The sequence below is a fragment of the Lactuca virosa genome, chromosome 5 (assembly GCF_052849685.1).
Source record: "Lactuca virosa cultivar CGN04683 chromosome 5, Lactuca_virosa_CGN04683_v6, whole genome shotgun sequence".
Lineage (NCBI taxonomy): Eukaryota > Viridiplantae > Streptophyta > Magnoliopsida > Asterales > Asteraceae > Lactuca > Lactuca virosa.
Genome location: NC_136430.1, coordinates 410,164,284 through 410,184,820, shown reverse-complemented (window position 1 = coordinate 410,184,820; position 20,537 = coordinate 410,164,284). Strand labels below are relative to the sequence as shown.

The following is a 20,537-nucleotide window of genomic DNA, read 5'->3' as shown; positions in this document are numbered from 1 at the left end:
TGCCTTCGGTTTTTTACCCTGGATTGGTTCGGTTTCTATGGATTGTGGGTGTGTTTATATGGTAAAACCAAACCGAACTAAATTGTTTTGGTTTTTGAAAAATTCAAACCCAACCCATTGGTTATCGTTTCCGGTTTGATTTGTAACACCCATAAAGTTCAAGCCAATTTAAAACTTTTTAATACATTTAAGATCCATTAAGTTATTACAATTTGTTTTCAAAATAGTTTAAAATCAGAGTGTCCCCAGAATCAATTCATAAAACCATGAAATATGAGGAGCCGTACGATCACGCCTTTGCCTTCCCGCAATCATCAGATGCACCTGAAACAATAATCGATAAATGTAAGCTCGAAGGCTTAGTGAGTTACTCCCAGAATACCGATACACATACAGTCCACATAACAATATCAACAATATCATAACATAACAAACTGAACAACATGTAATGGGTCCACAGCTTTACAGACTGGATTACCCCTCGGCCCACAGTGTGAGTCTGGATTGCCTACTGGGCCCACAACTCACATCTGGATTGCCTACCGGGCCCACAGCTCGTATCTGGAATGCTACCGAGCCCACAATATGAGTCTGGATTGCCTATCAGGCCCACAGCTCATGTGGAATGCTCCTAGGGTTTGTTAGCTACCGCACGGAGCAGTACAACCTCAACCCATCCCACATAACATGTCGACATGTAACAGATAAATGCACATACCAAAAATCAATAATATCACAGGTAGTCCTACAGGCCTACCAACTCACATATCCAACTAGCATGTATATCTAACACATAGTTATCATAACAACTACTAGGATATCAATCCAATGAGTCGGCCTTAGTGCCTTAGACCCCTTAGTATAGTGAGGATAACTCACCTGGCACTACTGAAGTCCCGCAGATAAAACTCCAGCTGTTGGTTGACAGATCCCCGAACTGTCAACATCAAACAATACCCAGTTAAGACTTGTGTTCAAAGTCGAAGGTCAAACTCACACTATAACAACCCAATAGTCAAGTAATGGGCCAAAGCCCAACGGATGGCCCAATTTTACAAATTGGGCCCAGACCTCTCCATGGTCTTTCCTTAAGGCCCATCCAATTATGCCAATCCAATTCCCAAGGCCCAATATCACATAATCATAAAGGCCCAAATATGGCCCATCTATGGCCCAATTTTCCAAATTGGGCCCAAGTCCTCACATGGGCCTTATCCTAGAGCCCATCTAATTATTTTGGTCCATTAACTTGTTCTTGGATAGCCCATCACCAAATCCCAATAGGAAGGCCCAACTCAAGGTCCATGTGAAATTAGGGTTTTCACACCACACGGTGGTGGTTCATGGTGGCAGCCATCACCTCACGGTGGTGGTGGTAGCTTTTTCGGTCAACTAAACATCCAAACACCACTTCATGAAATAACACATACACACCACACGAACTCGAAGCAGTAGCACACTAGCACCCACGTGAGACATGAACACGGCAGCCCTTCGGGGTGGTAAACGGCGGCGCAGCAACGGCGGTTAGCGGCACAGCCTCGATATCGGCAGCAACCACCATGGCCGGCTACCATGGTGGTTCTTCGCGCCTTCCACTTGACAGAAACACGCACCCGTAATCCTCATCACAAACCACCATGGTCTCCACGGTCGTCGGCCTTGATCCCCATGGCTGAAACACGACGGATGGCGACACCTTCATCTTCAATGGCGGCGAGAAGACCCGACGACTTCTTGGTGGTCCCATGCCTCCAACAATGGCGACAAAGGTCGTCGAAGAAAGCAGTCGCAGTGGAGAATGGAGGTTGCGCCTCTACCGAGTACGAATTCGAAATTAGCGGCGCTAAGTGGTCCGGCGACCCACTAAACCGACGTCACTTGAGTTCCTCATCGCTGTAGTGGCTGCCCCAAATGTTGGCTTCGATCGGCGACACCGGTTGGCAGGGAGGCTGCCGGACTTGGTAGCAATGGAAGTGGCGGCTGTTGAAGATGAGAGGGAGGTATAAGGGTGGCGGCTACAGTATGTTGCTAGGTTTAGGGTTAGGACGAGGGGAGTGACGGGTTATAAGTCTCGCACACTCTCAAACATTGGCCCATATTGTCACTTTCAGTCCCTCCTCCTTTATTCTTTTCATTTCAAATCCCAACATTTACCATTTGGCCCTTGCTCTCATAATTCTTTTCAATATAAATCAAATAGTTACAAAACAATCCCTCCTCTACAAAGGATTCCCAATTAAGATCCATAAATTACCATTTCCACCCTGGCTTCAAGAATCATTCCCAAAATAAGTCTGATACTTACTCTTTAACCCTCGGAAATCAAAAGTATATCATTTGGCACGCCGAAACCAACACCCCACTAATTATTATTCGATCTTGGGCTATAATAATATAAAATAATCATAATAATTACTCCTCAGGGTTCCTGATTTATTATTTAATTACTCTATTTAAACGGGATGTTACAACTCTCCTCCACTTAAATTTGATTTCGTCCTCGAAATCGTTTTCTTATCATTCCTTACACGCCAAACAACTTGAACTACTTGGCTACAATCCCGAGCATAACCCTAGCCTTTCCAAGGCAACCACAACCAACCCTCGCAGGGTTCTAAAACCTGAAAATAAATGAATCCATTGCAATATGATCACATTTACTCAATCCGAATTCTAAAGTCTCGAGATGGTCTGGCTTCCTGACAGACTGCCCACACTGGATCATTGTCGCATTCATTGCATTGAACTCCCAACTGGCTACTCAACTTCTGATAACTTGAGGTCCCCACCCGAAAACAGAATCACAAATCCCACACTGTAACCTATAATTCTCTTCTTGACAAGAGATTAGGTACTCCTTCAAGAGAAACTCGTTTTGATAACCCAAATCCCTAGTGACATAATGAACAACGAAATGTAAACTGGGGGATATACCCCTATAGGTTTGTCACGACAATGCTTCCTTTATCCCTAGGACCAACATGCATATAATGACAGGCTCATAAGCACAACACTCATACCTGGCCCAATCAGCCTCGGGCTGGAATACCAGGCATGCCCACGACGGGTCCAGTCACCCTTAGGATGGAATACCCTCATATCCTGCACATGTTTGGCCCAATCAACCCTCGGGTTGGCATACCAAACACGTCAGGTTCAATCATTCATAGGGTCCAGTCATCCTCGGGATGGAATACCCTAGATAAGAATACCACTATATACGAACTCGGGTCTAAACTCAGAACTTGAGGTTCAAGGACCTGCCCTTGTATTTCTCACGCAATCTTCTGGTTCCTCGCGGCCGATTATGGCTCGCCCGAATCTCATCAATGTGTCCATTCCGAAAGCGCTCAAACAGAAGAAATAGACTACTAAGATCACTAGGCCCACAGCCTATGACTGGAATACCCCTATAAGGCCCTCAGCATAGGTCTGGATTGCCTCTGAGCCCACAACATGAGTCTGGTATGCCCTACCTGGTCCTCAGCTCATGACTGGCATGCTCTCGATAAACTATCAACATTGTCCAAAAGAAAAGACCCAACCAACATGCTTCACAACACCAACCAGCGCCACGATGCTGAAACCCCACCATGCACGATTCACTTATCGAACCAGTTGCTATCCAAGCAAAATCCCACAAACCATGGTCGTACATGACCCTAGAATAGGATGATAGTCGAACTCTATATCCAACTTGCAGACTATAATCCAGACCTGATCAAGCACGTAAGTCGAACCAACCCTATTGCCTCCTTGAATACCCACAGACACACGTGAGGAATCACTACAATGTACATATTTGGGAATCCCTAAATCCATATTCACTCGCCACAAAACCCATACTGGATCGAGACTGATCCGATTCTACTAATACAAAACTAGTCCGAGAAACCTTCCACAATTATTCTCAAGGTTACCGAAATCCGAGTTCGATATGAATCAAAAGTCTATTCCACCTTCGAGGAGAAACATACCCCAAGACTTAGGAAATATAAGCACACTCCACAAGGGAATTGGTGACGCGTTCCTAGCTTCTCAACTATCGCCTCTTGAACTCCTTCAGAGAATTCCCTCTTCGTGAGAGGTTCACCGATTAACGCCTCTCCAACTATTTCGGAAATTGAAACCTGAACCGCAATAGATAAAACCTTTAATAGCTGACGCTCAACTTGAGAATTCCAAATTTCTACTTATCAAGCACCGAGATGACGCAATTCACATGCTGGGGAGTTTTACCGAACTCCCAAATCACACAAACCTCAAACCAAACAGCCACTTGGATTGTCTTCCTTTCTGACAACGATGCGAAACTTATCCCATTTTCAAAACCGCTCCTGTTTCTGAATCTTAGGATAATTATCCCCCGCTTAGATTTGACTAAGTCTTCACAACACATGAAATTTGGAGAATTCCCAGTTCTTCTCATTTTCCAATGATCGATCCGATGACAACCAACTCCTTTCAACTAGTGCTCCAACTAACATCTCAACAACGAGTTACTTCCCTTGGTGCTTTCCTCCGCTGATCAATAACGGTTACTAAACCACTTTATCCTGACAATGCTGAATAACCATCCTGTGGAATCCTGTCCGCAGACCTCCCACATTATGCCCTTCTTCCCAAAGTGCTCCAACAACTCTCCCGCACTTTGCTCTAGGACTAATATCATTTAGTGTCTCGTACCCTGACTCACTCACCAACTCGATCATTTATATCTGAACTGCAGTAGATGAAACAACCTCTCTGCCCTATACCGGGCTACAAACTACTCCCAAGACATAGCCTCCAGTCCCAAAAGTGCAATAGATTCTACAATTAATGCTTACCGTCCGATACAAGAGATCCAAGGCGAACCGGACCTCACAAATTACTTATGCCACATTGCCCCGCCTGCGCTCACCAGCGCTGAGATACTGTCGCCAACCCCTGCAACTAAACTGACCCCGAGTTGGATACTACTTGGTCCTGGGGTCACAAGCATGCTCACTCCTCGGAGCTCGAAAAATTGGAAGGGCATAATCCCTGCCCTAGAAAACGACATTCTAATCCATCTATTATCCATTCTACTTCCAACTACAAACCTCTAACTAATCATAATCATCACTCCCTTCCGGAGTCACGGCGACTCGAATCCCGGCCCCGAACAAGAGCCCCGAAGCCTCAAATCAGGAAACTCATATACCAACTTCTCCCGCTCAACCCGCGGAGTGCCACGAGTACGAAACATTTCCCTGATCCCAAGTAACTGCAGCTCGCTGCTCATCAGAATACGTCCCAATAACAAGTCCCGGTACTGGAAAGCTCGACCAACTCCTTCCCCTTGCTGTCGTTACAGCTGTTAAAGCTGCCGTGACAACCGTCTCGGCAATGGCTGCATAGCGCTCGTCGAAATACTCAACCATGGCGGTCTTAATAGACCCAAACACCTTCGAAAACTGTTCCCTGACAACCCCGATCACCTCCTCCTGGATGACCTCACTAACACGGTCCTCAGACAATGCCGGCCTATCCTGGCTGCCCGCTCCCGATCCTAACCTGGATCCGGTCTCAAGACGTCTCATAACCACCATTCTGGTACGACACCATAAAGGTCTCTGATAATCCATATAATGATAGGGGACCAACTCCCAACCCAACCCTAGGGGTTGTGACTTCCTTGCTACGCATATGGGTCCTGTGCTTTCAGTAGTACGGGCCCATACTACCTTCCACACCTACCCATATTTGTCTCAAGTACCACCACAACACCCTAACAATATTCATATACATAGCGAATGCTCGATCCTCACTCCTAGAGGAATGTTAGATATCTCATAACTGGCCTCCCGGTCTCACACAACCCACCCATCCATGAAAGTTCCACCAACCCTGCAGCACTAGTGTATGCTAGCCATACATAACGCTGGACCCTATAGACTTTCGAATATCCAATCCTACCCTAAGCTCCCAATCAAACAAGAACAGAACATAAGGCCAAATCAAACATTCTCAGGCTATAAGATCTTAATTATGTATAACCGTAATGCATACGATAAGCAACCACATTAATGATGTCAATCTCATATAAAGGAAACCCTAGGCTAGCAGGCATCATGTAATCAGGCAATTCTGTCATGCAATTCCTGAAGATCCCCAGCCTAGCACCATCATGCTGTTCTAATATATCACATAATCAAATACTGTATGGTATTTTGGGGTCTACTTACTGGCTCGGGCTGATCGTACATATTGCATCCTCCTTTACTTATTTTGAAAACCATTTTGAAAATCTTTCCTTGATTTGAGACTGGATTCACACAAATGTTCCTCCAATTCACTCACACCAAGGCTCTGATACCAACTTGTAACACCCATAAAATTCAAGCCAATTTAAAACTTTTTAATACATTTAAGAGCCATTAAGTTATTACAGTTTGTTTTCAAAATAGTTTAAAATCAGAGTATCCCCATAATCAAATCATAAAACCATTAAATATGAGGAGCTGTACGATCACGCATTTGCCTTCCCGCAATCATCAGATGCACCTGAAACAATAATCGATAAATGTAAGCTCGAAGGCTTAGTGACTTACCCCCAGAATACCGATACACATACAGTCCACATAACAATATCAACAATATCATAACATAACAAACTGAACAACATGTAATGGGTCCACAACTTTACAGACAGGATTACCCCTGGGCCCACAGTGTGAGTCTGGATTGCCTACCGGGCCCACAGCTCACATCTGGATTGCCACTGAGCCCACAGTACGAGTCTGGATTGCCTACCGGGCCCACAACTCGTATCTGGAATGCTACCAAGCCCACAGTATGAGTCTGGATTGCCTACCGGGCCCACAACTAGTGTCTGGAATGCTCCTAGGGTTTGTTAGCTACCGCACGGAGCAGTACAACCTCAACCCATCCCACGTAACATGTCGACATGTAACAGATAAATGCACATACCAAAAATCAATAATATCACAGGTAGTCCTAAAGGCCTACCAACTCGCATATCCAACTAGCATGTATATCTAACACATAGTTATCATAACAACTACTAGGATATCAATCCAATGAGTCGGCCTTGGTGCCTTAGACCCCTTAGTATAGTGAGGATAACTCACCTGCCACTACTGAAGTCCAGCAGATAAAACTCCAGCTGCTGGTTGACAGATCCACGAACTGTCAACATCAAACAATACCCAGTTAATAATTGTGTTCCAAGCCGGAGGTCCAACTCACACTATAACAACCCAATAGTCAAGTAATGGGCCAAAGCCCAACGGATGGCCTAATTTTCCAAATTGGGCCCAGACCTCTACATGGTCTTTCCTTAAGGCCCATCAAATTATTCCAATCTAATTCCCAAGGCCCAATATCACATAATCATAAAGGCCTAAATATGGCCCATCTATGGCCCAATTTTCCAAATTGGGCCCAAGTCCTCACATGGGCCTTATCCTAGAGCCCATCTAATTATTTTGGTCCATTAACTTGTTCTTGGATAGCCAATCGCCAAAGCCCAATTGGAAGGTCCAACTCAAGGCCCATGTGAAATTAGGGTTTTCACATGAAATGACGATTAGGGTTAAGTGTTCCTATTTAACCCATTAAGGACTTAATTCATTAAGTCCAATATTGCTTTGGTTAATTTGCAATTGATCATTAATTAATATTTTAAGTTTATTAAATAATTTCCGTGTGCGTCCCGATCAATTCCCACAAATTAGGGTTTTATGCCATTAGGGTTTTCCAAACCCTAATTAGGGTTTTCCAACCCAATACTAGCCCATTAGTCCATTGGTTGGGCTTTTAGGTCACTTTGGGCCTTATTGGGCCCATTAGGGTTTCATTGGGCCCACTTCTGTCCAATCATCCCACACGAGTGCAAAACACAACAGAGCACACCGCCACCCAACACGGCGGCTGGTGGCGGCAGCCACCACCTTACGGTGGTGGTTTAGACTTTTCTTTTCATTATTCCGATACGAATTACAATACAATTTATAATAATCTCTAAATAACACACACCCACTCATAAAATAATACTCACACAGCCACCCTTGTGGTGGCCAGTGGTGGTTCATGGTGGCAGCCACCACCTCACGGTGGTGGTGGTAGCTTTTCCGGTAAACTAAACATCCAAACACCACTCCATGAAATAACACATACACACCACACGAACTCGAAGCAGTAGCACACTAGCACCCACGTGAGACATGAACACGGCGGTCAGCGGCACAGCCTCGCTATCGGCAGCAGCCACCATGGCCGGCTACCATGGTGGTTCTTCGTGCCTTCCACTGGACAGAAACATGCACCCGTAATCCTCATCACAAACCACCATGGTCTCTACAGTCGTCGGCCTTGATCCCCATGGCTGAAACACGACAGATGGCGATACCTTCGTCTTCAATGGGGGCGAGAAGACCTGACGGCTTCTCGGTGGTCCCATGCCTCCAACAGCGGCGACAAAGGTCGTCGAAGAAAGCAATCACAGTGGAGAATGGAGGCTGCGCCTCCACCAGAGTACGAATTCGACAGCAGTGGCGCTAAGTGGTCCGACGACCCACTAAACTGACGTCACTTGAGTTCCTCGTCGCTGTAGTGGCTGCCCCGAATGTTGGCTTCGATCGGCGACACCGGTTGGCAGGGAGGCTGCCGGACTTGGTAGCAATGGAAGTGGCGGCTGTTGAAGATGAGAGGGAGGTATAAGGGTGGCGGCTACAGTATGTTGCTAGTTTTAGGGTTAGGACGAGGGGAGTGACGGGTTATAAGTCCCGCAAACTCTCAAACATTGGCCCATATTGTCACTTTCAGTCCCTCCTCCTTTATTCTTTTCAATTCAAATCCCAACATTTACCATTTGGCCATTGCTCTCATAATTCTTTTCAATATAAATCCAATAGTTACAAAACAATCCCTCCTCTACAAAGGATTCTCAATTATGATCCATAAATTACCATTTTCACCCTGGCTTCAAGAATCATTCCCAGAATAAGTCCGATACTTACTCTTTAACCCTCAGAAATCAAAAGTATATTATTGGCACCCCGAAACCAACACCCCACTAATTATTATTCGATCTTAGGCTACAATAATATAAAATAATCATAATAATTACTCCCCAGGGTTCCTGATTTATTATTTAATTACTCTATTTAAACGGGATGTTACATGATTTTTCGGTCTCGACTTTATCGGTTTTTCGATTGCTCACCCATTTCAAACTTAATTACATTTTAATAATTTACAAAATATACTATCAAATTGTTATATTAAATAGTGGTCATTTTCATTGTATTTCTTTCATGTCGCCAAGGCCAAGCAAGGCCATACCACATGATTCTTCACTTGTTTCCTTCTTTATCCATCTTCTAGAAAAGATGATATCTTTCAACACCTCTCCTTTCCTACCTCTACCGGTGAGCCTTTCCTTCGTTTTTCCTTTCAATTCATCGACTTTTAGATGAGTTTTATTGTATGATTCACTACAAACCCATTTCATTTCTATCCAAATATCTCCATTTCAAGCCCGATATTAGGTTTCTTGAATTAGTTACTACTAAAAGTTCATAAATTTGTTATATATTTTAGGGGTTTCTCGGATTCTTGGTATGTTTTGAATAATTCGTGGTTTTAAGTTGAAAGAACATCGTAAATTGCCGTAATTCCAGCTGGGTGTTCCATGGATTCTTTGTTGAGGACTCACAGTTCGTTCGAATTTCTCCACACAATCAACAGATTTGCAGGAAACGCTACCACTTTGAGTTCATCCAAGTCTCAAATTCATGAAACTAGATTTTTCCCTAAGAAACCCCATTTGAAATGGGGTCATGGAGGTTGTTGTGTTAAGGCCAGTAGTAGTGCTCTTCTAGAACTCGTTCCCGAAATCAAGAAAGAACTCCTCGATTTCGAGCTTCCTCTCTACGATCCTTCAAAGGGTCTCGTGGTGGATCTTGTGGTGGTCGGCGGTGGCCCGTCGGGCCTTGCGGTTGCCCAACAAGTTTCCGATGCCGGGCTCACCGTTTGCTCGATTGACCCTTCACCTCAACAGATATGGCCGAACAATTATGGTGTTTGGGTCGATGAATTTGAGGCCATGGATTTGCTAGATTGCCTCGACACCACCTGGTCAAGCGCCGTTGTTTACATCAACGAAAATTCACCCAAGAATCTCGGTAGACCTTACGGAAGAGTTAACCGGAAACAACTCAAATCAAAGATGTTAAAGAAATGCATATCAAATGGAGTCAAGTTTCATCAAGCGAAGGTAATCAAAGTCATTCATGAAGAACTTAAATCTTTGTTAATCTGCAACGATGGTGTCACCATTCAAGCCACATTAGTCCTCGATGCAACTGGTTTTTCAAGATCTTTGGTACAATACGACAAGCCTTACAATCCGGGATACCAAGTCGCATATGGGATTCTAGCAGAAGTAGAAGAACACCCTTTTGATGTTGACAAAATGCTCTTCATGGATTGGAGAGATTCACATCTCAACAACAATCCCGAAATCAAAGAACGGAATTCAAAAATCCCAACTTTCCTTTACGCGATGCCCTTTTCATCCAATCGAATCTTTCTTGAAGAAACTTCACTCGTGGCTCGACCAGGGTTAAAATTTGAAGATATTCAAGAACGAATGGTGTGTAGGTTAAAGCATTTGGGTATAAAAGTGAAAAGCATTGAAGAAGATGAACGGTGTGTTATTCCGATGGGTGGGCCGCTCCCGGTCCTCCCTCAAAGAGTTCTTGGAATAGGCGGCACCGCCGGTATGGTGCATCCTTCCACCGGATACATGGTGGCTAGAACCCTAGCTGCTGCCCCGATTGTTGCAAAATCGATAATTCATTATCTTAATTCTGAAAAAACGGTGTCGGGGACGGATTTATCAGCGGGGATTTGGCGGGATTTGTGGCCAATTGAGCGGAGAAGACAAAGAGAGTTTTTCTGTTTTGGTATGGATCTCTTGCTTAAGCTTGATTTGGAAGGGACAAGAAGGTTTTTTGATGCGTTTTTTGATCTTGAACCTCGTTATTGGCATGGGTTTTTGTCATCACGATTGTTTCTGCCTGAGTTAATGACTTTTGGGGTTTCTCTTTTCAGTCGTGCTTCTAATACTTGTAGATTAGACATGATGGTGAATGGAACTTTACCATTGGGAACGATGATCAACAACTTGGTTCAAGATCGAGAATAGAAAATAAGATACTTGTAAGCTTTTGTTTTTCTCTGGATATGGTGATTATTGTATGTTTCAGTTGATTAGCATGGACTTCTCTCAATTTGTCATGGAAATTGACATTTTGATACAGTATAGTTATAGTTTATACGTCAATGTCATATTATTTTTCCACATATCTTGTAATTTAAAACCCTTTTGCATCACAATCGTGCATCAGTCTTCTATTATGAATTTATGATTATACATGATGTGGCGTATTGCGTTTGATATGCATTGAACTCGGGTAGAAATGATGCAGAATTGTATCTACTAAGCATCCAATCGGGTTATGTTTGATATTTTATACCAATTTGCACCAAAAGTATTTGTTTGTGGATGTGCAAACACAAACTCCCAGGATTTGAGTTTAAGGTATTTTTGTCTCTTATCGGAACACACAATACCTGAAAGATGTACACAATGAATTTAGAGAAAGATTGTCGGATTGAATATCACAAGATATGGGTAGCAAAGACAATCAAACATTAGAATAATGAAAGATGTACACAATGAATTTAGAGAAAGATTGTCGGATTGAATATCACAAGATATGGGTAGCAAAGACAATCAAACATTAGAAATGATGTAAAATTAGGTTTAGGCTATCAAAATCATTGCAATATATACCTATATACCATTGATCTTAAATTGCAACATGTCAGCTTTTTCTGGACGGGGGTATTAGTGTTTTCATTGGTGATTGGCACATACTGACATGCATACTGACATACGGAACCACACTTTAAGGGGGCTTTTGTTTTGTGGGATTCCTAAGGAAAGCGAAGGAAATGGAAACTAGAATCCCGTAGTCATCGTGTTTGGCTTACCAATTCAATGGAATCGGATTTCCATAATCATATTTTAATTCTGTAGTTGCTTGATTTCTAATTCTTTCCCAACATATCAAGAATCTATATTCAATTCTATATCCTCCTATTATCTATACGCTTGTGAAATCAAAAAAAAAAAAAAAAAAAACCGATTGTCATTATCTTTTCCCCGATTATCGTATCTCAGTATATCTACATATCTTGATCGGTTCTACAATACAATTCCATTGCCAATCTTTTTTGTTGTGCGCCTCTGATACCTTTGTTGCCTGAGATTAGTTGTTCTTCCTATTCTTTGTTTCATCCTTTTCATTGTCAAGCAAAAATGCCGAATTCATCATCTACAATTCTTCAAATAACAGTGCTTCACCACGTTTTTGCTTCATCTTTGGTTAATATAAAATAATTAATTTCTTAACTAACTTATGAATTATGGCGTGACTTTGACTCTCTGTTACATTTGACTCTTTGTCACAATAACTTTTATATATATTTTATTCAATTTGTGATAGTTTGGTAAATGCATGTTGGCTGATTTTTTTTTAATCTTTGGATATTTTGTTGTGCCGCATCAATAACAATGCTTTGATTATCATTGTTGACATCCTACTACAATTCAACTATGTGTTCTTTTATGTGCTGTAGCTGCAATTAAGCCTACAAGTAAAGTAATTGTTAATTTTGTGGTTGAAACTTACTGTTGGTAACATGTACTAGTTGTTGGTAGAAGTATGCACATCAAGTGTTTGTGTTTTTGCTTGTGTGGGGTTTTTTTTTCTGCATGATTTTTTGTTTTCAATCCTTTTGCCATTATGTTTGTTTTCTTGGAAAAGATGAGACAAAAATCCAACAAATTTCTACTAAAACTCAAATTTGTTGACGATTAAAATCCACAACAATGTCAATTATTATGTCTTTAAATCGTAAAATTTTCCTTTTCTGGGAGATGAGCAGGAAATGGCATGGCTTAGTCTAACTAGAAGCAAACATAGAAAAAAGATAAGTCAAATAGTCGTTACATTTTGGAATGAAGTTATGACTAGTATTACATGGTTTTTTTTATCACGGTGTGCAAGCTACTACAAATATACAGAGAAGGTAAACCACGTATAAAAAACATATCGTCAGATGTGGATCGGCAATCAATAATGCACAAATACGCTTACAAAAGTGACACTACGTGCATATCAAATCTCAGGATGACCCGAAGATGTTTCACAAAGTTGTGTGACATGCTTCATACATTAGGTGGGTTAAGAACAAGTAGACATATGGATATTGATGAACAAGTGGCCATATTTCTTCACATTATTGAACATAATGTGAAGAATCGGGTCATGATAGGTCGTTTCCAGCGTTCTGGAGAAATAATTAGCAAAATTGTTTCGCGAGTTTGCAACGCGGTGATAAGGTTGCATCCACATTTTCTTAAGAAACCCGAACCTGTTACAGAAAACTCTACAGATCAAAGATGGAAGTGGTTCAAGGTATATATTAGACTTATAAAAAATTTCGAGTACTGCATAAATTGCTTGATATGACATATGACCATTTCTTTTCTTATATTATGTAGAACTGTCTAGGAGCTTTAGATGGAACACACATAAAGTGCTTAGTGCCACTTAAAGATAAGCCTAAGTACAGGACAAGAAAAAATGATATTGCCACAAATGTCCTAGGGGTGTGTTCACAAGATATGCAATTTATCTATGTTTTACCGGGATGGGAGGGCTCAGCTGCGGATGGTAGAGTGCTTCGAGATGCCTTACTTAGGCCACATGGATTGAAGGTCCCAAGGCCGTGTACGTATAATAATTGCTATTTTAGATATGTATTAGTTATTAATTATGCTAACTATACTACATATATTAGTTATTATTTGGTAGATGCTGGTTATACAAATGGTGAAGGTTTCTTAGCCCCATATAGAGGTCAAAGATATCATTTGAATGACTGGCGTGCAGGACACCAACCAACTACACCTAAAGAATTATTCAACATGAGGCATTCATCTGCAAGAAATGTTATAGAAAGATGCTTTGGTATTTTAAAGGCAAGATGGAGAATTTTAAGGGACAACTCATATTATCCTATTGATCTAAAAAATAAGATCATAATGGCATGTTGTCTTCTTCATAATTATATAAGGCAGGCAATGACAACTGATCCGTTTGAGAACCATTTTGTACTAGACGAGGGAACCGGAGATGTCGGTGGTGGAGATTATGATAATATCACTTCTGTTGGTGTATCAACCGAGTGGACCACATTTAGAAACAACTTAGCGCAAAATATGTTTGATTCTTGGAATACTACACATTGATCATTTCTATTTTTGTTATGTTTATCATTTACTATGAATTTGTGCTACATTTTTTATTTTCAATAATGAGCTTTAATTTACTTTACTGGTTATATTTGTTATATATATGGTTGTGTATTTTTTTTATAGCATGCATTGTTTCATCTAATTATTATGTTTATAAAAATAGTAGGTGTGATGGAAAAAATCAGAAACTATCGCAACTGGACAATTACTGAAGATGTCAAGCTCGTTGAAGCATTGGTAAATATGGTGAACATGGGAGGATTTAAAGCCGATAATGGTTTTAAATCTGGATATTTACTGCATCTAGAAAACGCATTGAAGGAAAAAATTCCTAACTCTGGCATATTGGGTAAACCCCACATTGAGTCAAAGATCAAAACCATGAAAAAAGATTGGCAAGTTGTTTATGATATGGTAAATGGTACGAACACAAGTGGTTTTGGTTACGATAGCTCCACTCATTCTGTAATAGCTGAACCAGCGGTTTGAGATTCTTACATACAGGTACAATATTATAACTTTTATATATTTTGTTACTTCTCAACTATTTATATTATATTTTTATGTGCTAACCTTTTATGATACAAAATAGGTTCATAAAGAGGCAGGAAAATGGAGAAATAAGATATTTCCTCATTACGAGGATTTATGTATCATTTTTGGAAAGGATAGAGCTCAAGGGAATAAAGCCAAGGATTTTGCCCAAATGGAAGAAGATGCAAACAATGAAGAACAATCAGAACAAATAGAAGATGTTTTTGAAGAACAAACCCCAGAAAATGAAGAATCTCCAAACACAGGCTCAAAGAAGAGGAAAAGAGTTGATGCTGTTATTAAGGGAATAACTATTGCAGCTAACGTCCTTGGAGAAAAACTTGAAAAAGCAGCAAATAGCATGAACCAAGCAATACTAGGAGAAACAGAAGTACAAAAAAAGCTTCAATGGTGATTCCAGAAATTTCAAAAATGCAGTCATTAAGTGCCTTTGATAGGTTCAAAGCAAGTAGGAAAATAATTCGTGACCCTGAAACCGTGTTAAGTTTTTGGAATTTGGAAGGAGAAGATCGGGAGAACTTTGTGAGGTTTATGTTGGAAGAGTGATATGATTATGAACCAGATATTTAGACATTATTTTATACAGCGTGTGGTTACCTTTTTTTTTTTTTTTTTTTTTTTTTTTTTAATTTGAGATTGAGAATAATGAATGACATTTGTTGCTTTATATTTATATATTTAATGGTTTTATTTCATTTTTTTTAATTATATAAAAATTCGTTATGTTTATTAAAAAATATGATAAGCTACAAAAAAACATTAAAGGGTATTTTTGTCATAATACGTAATTTGTTTTCCAATTCCGTTGGGAAATAAGCAAACCAAACAAAAAACAGATTTCATTCCATGTCAACCAAACACATTTAAGTTTCTAGTACATTCAGATTCAAATTCCTCCAGATTCTAATTCTTTTGACAGATTTCATTCCTTTCAAAAACATTATGTGAAACAAACACGCCCTAAGTGTTCGACAACATGTGACTATGAAAGTTCATTTCATTTGTTTGTGGGTCTAGCTTTATAATCTGTGTAACTGTTTATTCCCTTTTTTGGGATTGTAGGATTTTCAAAAAAATGATTGATGGTGGCCAAGGTTTAAAAGAATGGAATCGAGCCTTGAGGCGTTTTCCTGCCGCCTCATGAGGCGTAAGCCTTAAGGCGGAACGAGGCGTAAGCCCGAGTGATTAAAAAAATTAATATAAAAATTATATATCTTAGAACAAATTACTAAAAACATTCCTATGGTTTGCAGCAATTGCACGTTTGATCCCTAACGTTGTTTTTTTGCATTCGGATGGTCCCTATGTTTTGATTTTATTGTGTATTTGGTCCTTTGCAGAGATGAAAAGATTATATTGTCCTTATACTTTTTAATTTTATTTTTCATTTATTAAATATAGAAAAAATATGGATATGTGGCCCACCCCTAAAATAAAGAGTCGATCTCCATCCCTCTTTCACATTTTCGTCTCTTACTTTCTTCAAACTGGCGACCATCACTTCCCCCTCGCCGGCGACGACTCCAAGTCCGGTGAACCCAGGTCCGATGATCACTCCAGGTCCGACGCACACCCTTTCTAGACCTGATATATTTCTCTCTCACTCTCTTCTGTAAACTTAACTATAAAATCCAGCCATTAGAACCTTTGTTGGTTCGTACCTCTAAAGTCGCTGTAGTTGTGCATCTCTAAAGTCGTTGTCGTCAATGTTTTGCACCTTGAAACCCGACATCGAACCTGCACCTCAAGTCATATTCGGATCAGAAGGGTTATTTGATTTTCAGGTATGATGTTAGATTATGTTTTGAGGTTAGATGCTTTTGTGTGTGAGCCCTAGCTTCTCCGCTTCCTCCTCTCGTCAGAATTCTTAGCAACAACCACCAACGTTTACTCTGCTTCACATCTACATCAACTCTGCAAATCAAAGTGCCTTTGTGTGTTTACATCCCTAACTCTGCAGATTGATCCTAGGTTTGATTTGGATTTCTGAAATTCGAAATAAGGACACAACTGCTTTCGATTTTCATCTCTTGAACTCAAGTTGGTGTTTGATTGGTTTTGTTCTTGATTTTGGAGTTTGGTTTGATTTTCAAAATTTGAATAAGAAAACAAAATTGGTTTTGATATCGATTTCACTATCTAGAACTCATGTTTGTCGTTTAATGTTTGATTTTGGTGGTTTGGTTTGTTTATGATTTTGGTGTCTGGTTGTTTCTAGAACTCGAAATACGTATACATGTGGTGGGTTCCGAAGGTGAAGGGTGGTGGTTGTTGGAGGTAAAAAGGGTGGTGGTTGTCGGAGGTAAAAAGGATGGTGGTTGTCTGTTCCTTTAGCAAGATGGTGGTGGTGGCAGTGGATCCCACTTATTCATAAATCACTTAATTTATAATCTATGTATAATAAATAAAAAACAAATAAAAAAAAAACTAAAAAAGAAGTATAAGGGCAATATGGTCTTTTCACGTCTGCAAGGGACCAAACACGCAACAAAATCAAAACCTATGTACCGTCCGCATGCAGAAAAACGTTAGGGACCAAACGTAAAATTGTTGCAAATCACAGAGACGATTTTAGTAATTTGTTCTATATCTTATGAAACATAAAATACTAAGAATAAATTACACGGATGGTCCTTTAGCTTTATACTTTTTCCCTGATATGATCCTTATGAAACTTTTTTCCCTAAGATGGTACCAACGGAACAAACCTTGCACACAAAAGGCCCTTATGACTAACTTTGTTAAAAGATTCTTTTAAGTATATGTGAAAAGATAAAAATGCCCTTTGTTTTTATTTTTTTATATTTATTTTAATATGTTGTTAATTTAAAATAAAAATGGGGCTCTCTCTCTACCCTCATCTCTCTCCCTTCCCGTTTTTCTTCACCACCGGCTGCCAGCCACCGGAACCGCCCCTTCCTTCCTCTTCCTGTCGCAATCCAACTCCACAAACACCTCCTATGTTTGTTGTTGTCCTCATCGATCTCTGCAACCCTGTCGAAAGGCTTGGTCGCTGGAAAAACGAACCAGAAGAAAGGAGGTTGTAGCCTCCGATTTGGCCCCCTCCACCTCCTTGTCCAATCGAGTAGCATCACCCCAAACACCCTATTTTCTGTTGTATTCGATCCCTGCCTCCCCTTCTCCATGCGTTCTATTGTCGTGCAAAGAAAGAAGAACCGATGATGGAGCTGGCAGAGCAGCCCTTTTCCAGCACTGCCGTCGATGCGAAAACCACCAACTACCACCTTTCCCTCTTCCTACTCTGATCGACAGAACCACTAGTGACCATTCTTTACATTTTCTAGGCGGCTCCTTGACCCTTCAATCCAACTGCTTCCTTTTCCCCTCGATTGGTGGTCGCCGACGACGAGAAAAGAACCACAAGGGGTCGTCGAAGGTCGATTGTTCCTCCTCGCGATCTGCTTGACCACCGAAGCTTCCCGATCGCCACTTTACATTTGTGTTTCTTTTTCCACTTCTCTGATCAGACAATAAACAGGGAGCATATCCCTATCGCTTATGTTGTTGGATCTCTAGTGGATCTACCATTGATGCCTGAGCTAAGGATGAGAGAGAGAGAGAGAGAGAGAGAGAGAGAGAGAGAGAGAGAGAGAGAGAGAGAGAGAGAGAGAGAGAGAGAGATCATTTGTGTACAAAGAACAAATGATATTTTCATCATTTACAATTACTTAACAAAATATGTTGACAAAGTTAATTATAAGGACCTTTTGTGAGCAATGTTTGCTCCGTAGCAACCACCTTAAGAAAAAAAGTTTCGTAAGTACCATACCTGAGAAAAACTATAAGCTAAAAGACCATCTATGTAATTTACTTAAATACTAAACATTAAACATAAAAGATTTTAACTAAAATAAAATAAAATACTAAACATCACACACTTACCATATCTTTATCTTTGTATACACTTACCATATCTTTATCTTTGTATATTTTATTCCATTTAGTCCACGTGTGGAGGGGATTCTAAATACACCCGAATAATAGTCGAAACCATTTGTAAAACCATTTACCACCTTTGACCATCATCATTAAATTCATTACTGTGTGTTAAACCTGTGATATAAGCAAAATTTATATTTATAGTCCCTTATGTTATGTATTATTATATCTAGTGTCCCTTATGTTATATATCATTATCCATTATAATCCTTTTGTATTTTTGAATATAACCAATCAATCACTTATAAACAAATTTTACATGTGGTCCTTCATTTTACAAATAATTTTCTATTATAATCCTTTATATTATCTACATATAATTTTTAATATATATATATATATATATATATATATATATATATATATATATATATATATATATATTACATGTTTCATAGTTAGAGTTAGTAATGGGTTGGGTTCGAGTTCAACTCATTTATTAATTGGGTTGAAGTTTTCAACCCAACCCAACATGTTTACTTAAATGAGTTGATATTACAACCCAACTCAACATTTTAGATAAATGGATTGCCATCGGGTTGACCTATTTATGTAGTTCCCGTCATCCCGACCCAACCTACTACATAAATTGGTTAAACTTGGGTTAACTCATTTAAAATAAAAATAAAAATTAACTAAAGATTATATCACTTAAATTAATTTCAAACGTAAATAAAGTTTCAAAGTAAGACAAAAGCACAATCTTAATTCAAAAATATATATATAATTTTTTCAAATAACATTAAAAAAATGTTATTCGAAGTGATTTTGGAGAGTAATTAATATTGTCAATGTTAAGAAAAAAATGACAATTATGATTAATTTTTTTTAAACATAAATAACAGTATAACATTATAATTTATAAATCAATACTTTAATTAATATATGATAATATTCAAATAATTATTAAATTAAATATATAAAAGTTAAATGGGTTGACGGGTTGAAAATGTGTTGATATTTTTTACCCAACTCAACCTATTTAATTAAATGGGCTAAGTGGGTTGACCCGTTTAATTTAAATTGGTTGTAAATCTCAACCTAACCCGCTAATTTTGGATTGGGAGAGAGCGATTTACTTTCCTAGGTACCGGAGGTGGCCTTTTATACTAAGGCCTTCTGCTAGTCCGTACAAGACAATGGCGTCAGACCCAACAGGATCGGGTGCGTTGATTGGGTAATCGTGCTGCCTTGGGGAGTTCTCCGACGCGTTTTGAGCGCAACTCCTAACTTGTGCCAAGGGCACGTCATTAGGTAGTATCATCAGAAATGGTGGTTATTATTGTCTGAGGTGATGGTTTTTCGATGAATGAGACAAGGGAAATAAGGGGTAACAGATAAGTCTTGAAAGGAAAGAGGTTGGGGTGGGATCTTAATTTTTTTTAATAAGATAAACAAGAAATATGTAATAAAAATTCAAAAAAGAAATAAAGAAGGGCAAAATAGTCTTTTTAGGTCGGAAAGAGACTAAGTGCACAACAAAAACATAGAGTATGGACCGCTCGAGTTAAAAAAAAAAGTTAGTAATCAAACGTACAAATTATCTCAAACTACAAGGACTGCTTTTGTAATTTACTTCTAAAATGACATCCAAATATATAAACATATATACTTGAGGGACCTATCTGTAACTAATAAA

The 20,537-nt window shown here is 39.7% G+C and overlaps 1 protein-coding gene and 1 long non-coding RNA gene across 2 annotated transcripts; one reads left to right on the top strand and one right to left on the bottom strand.

Moving 5' to 3' along the window:
- Positions 1 to 6,406: 6,406 nt before the first annotated feature.
- Positions 6,407 to 8,723, bottom strand: LOC145116675 (uncharacterized). Its single transcript, XR_013712249.1, has 3 exons — positions 8,171 to 8,723; positions 7,119 to 7,176; positions 6,407 to 6,531 (listed from the first exon to the last, which is right to left on the bottom strand). It is a non-coding gene; the product is annotated as an uncharacterized LOC145116675 (long non-coding RNA).
- A 575-nt stretch (positions 8,724 to 9,298) lies between these two features.
- Positions 9,299 to 11,430, top strand: LYC (lycopene cyclase). Its single transcript, XM_079048030.1, has 2 exons — positions 9,299 to 9,419; positions 9,592 to 11,430. Exon 2 carries the CDS (start codon positions 9,683 to 9,685, stop codon positions 11,198 to 11,200), a length of 1,518 nt encoding a protein of 505 aa, XP_078904156.1. The 5' UTR covers positions 9,299 to 9,419; positions 9,592 to 9,682; the 3' UTR covers positions 11,201 to 11,430.
- Positions 11,431 to 20,537: the final 9,107 nt, after the last annotated feature.

What these genes read in the sequence shown, in the direction of transcription:
- LYC (XM_079048030.1), top strand. Translation starts at nt 9,683, where the DNA reads ATGGATTCTTTGTTGAGGACTCACAGTTCGTTCGAATTTCTCCACACA.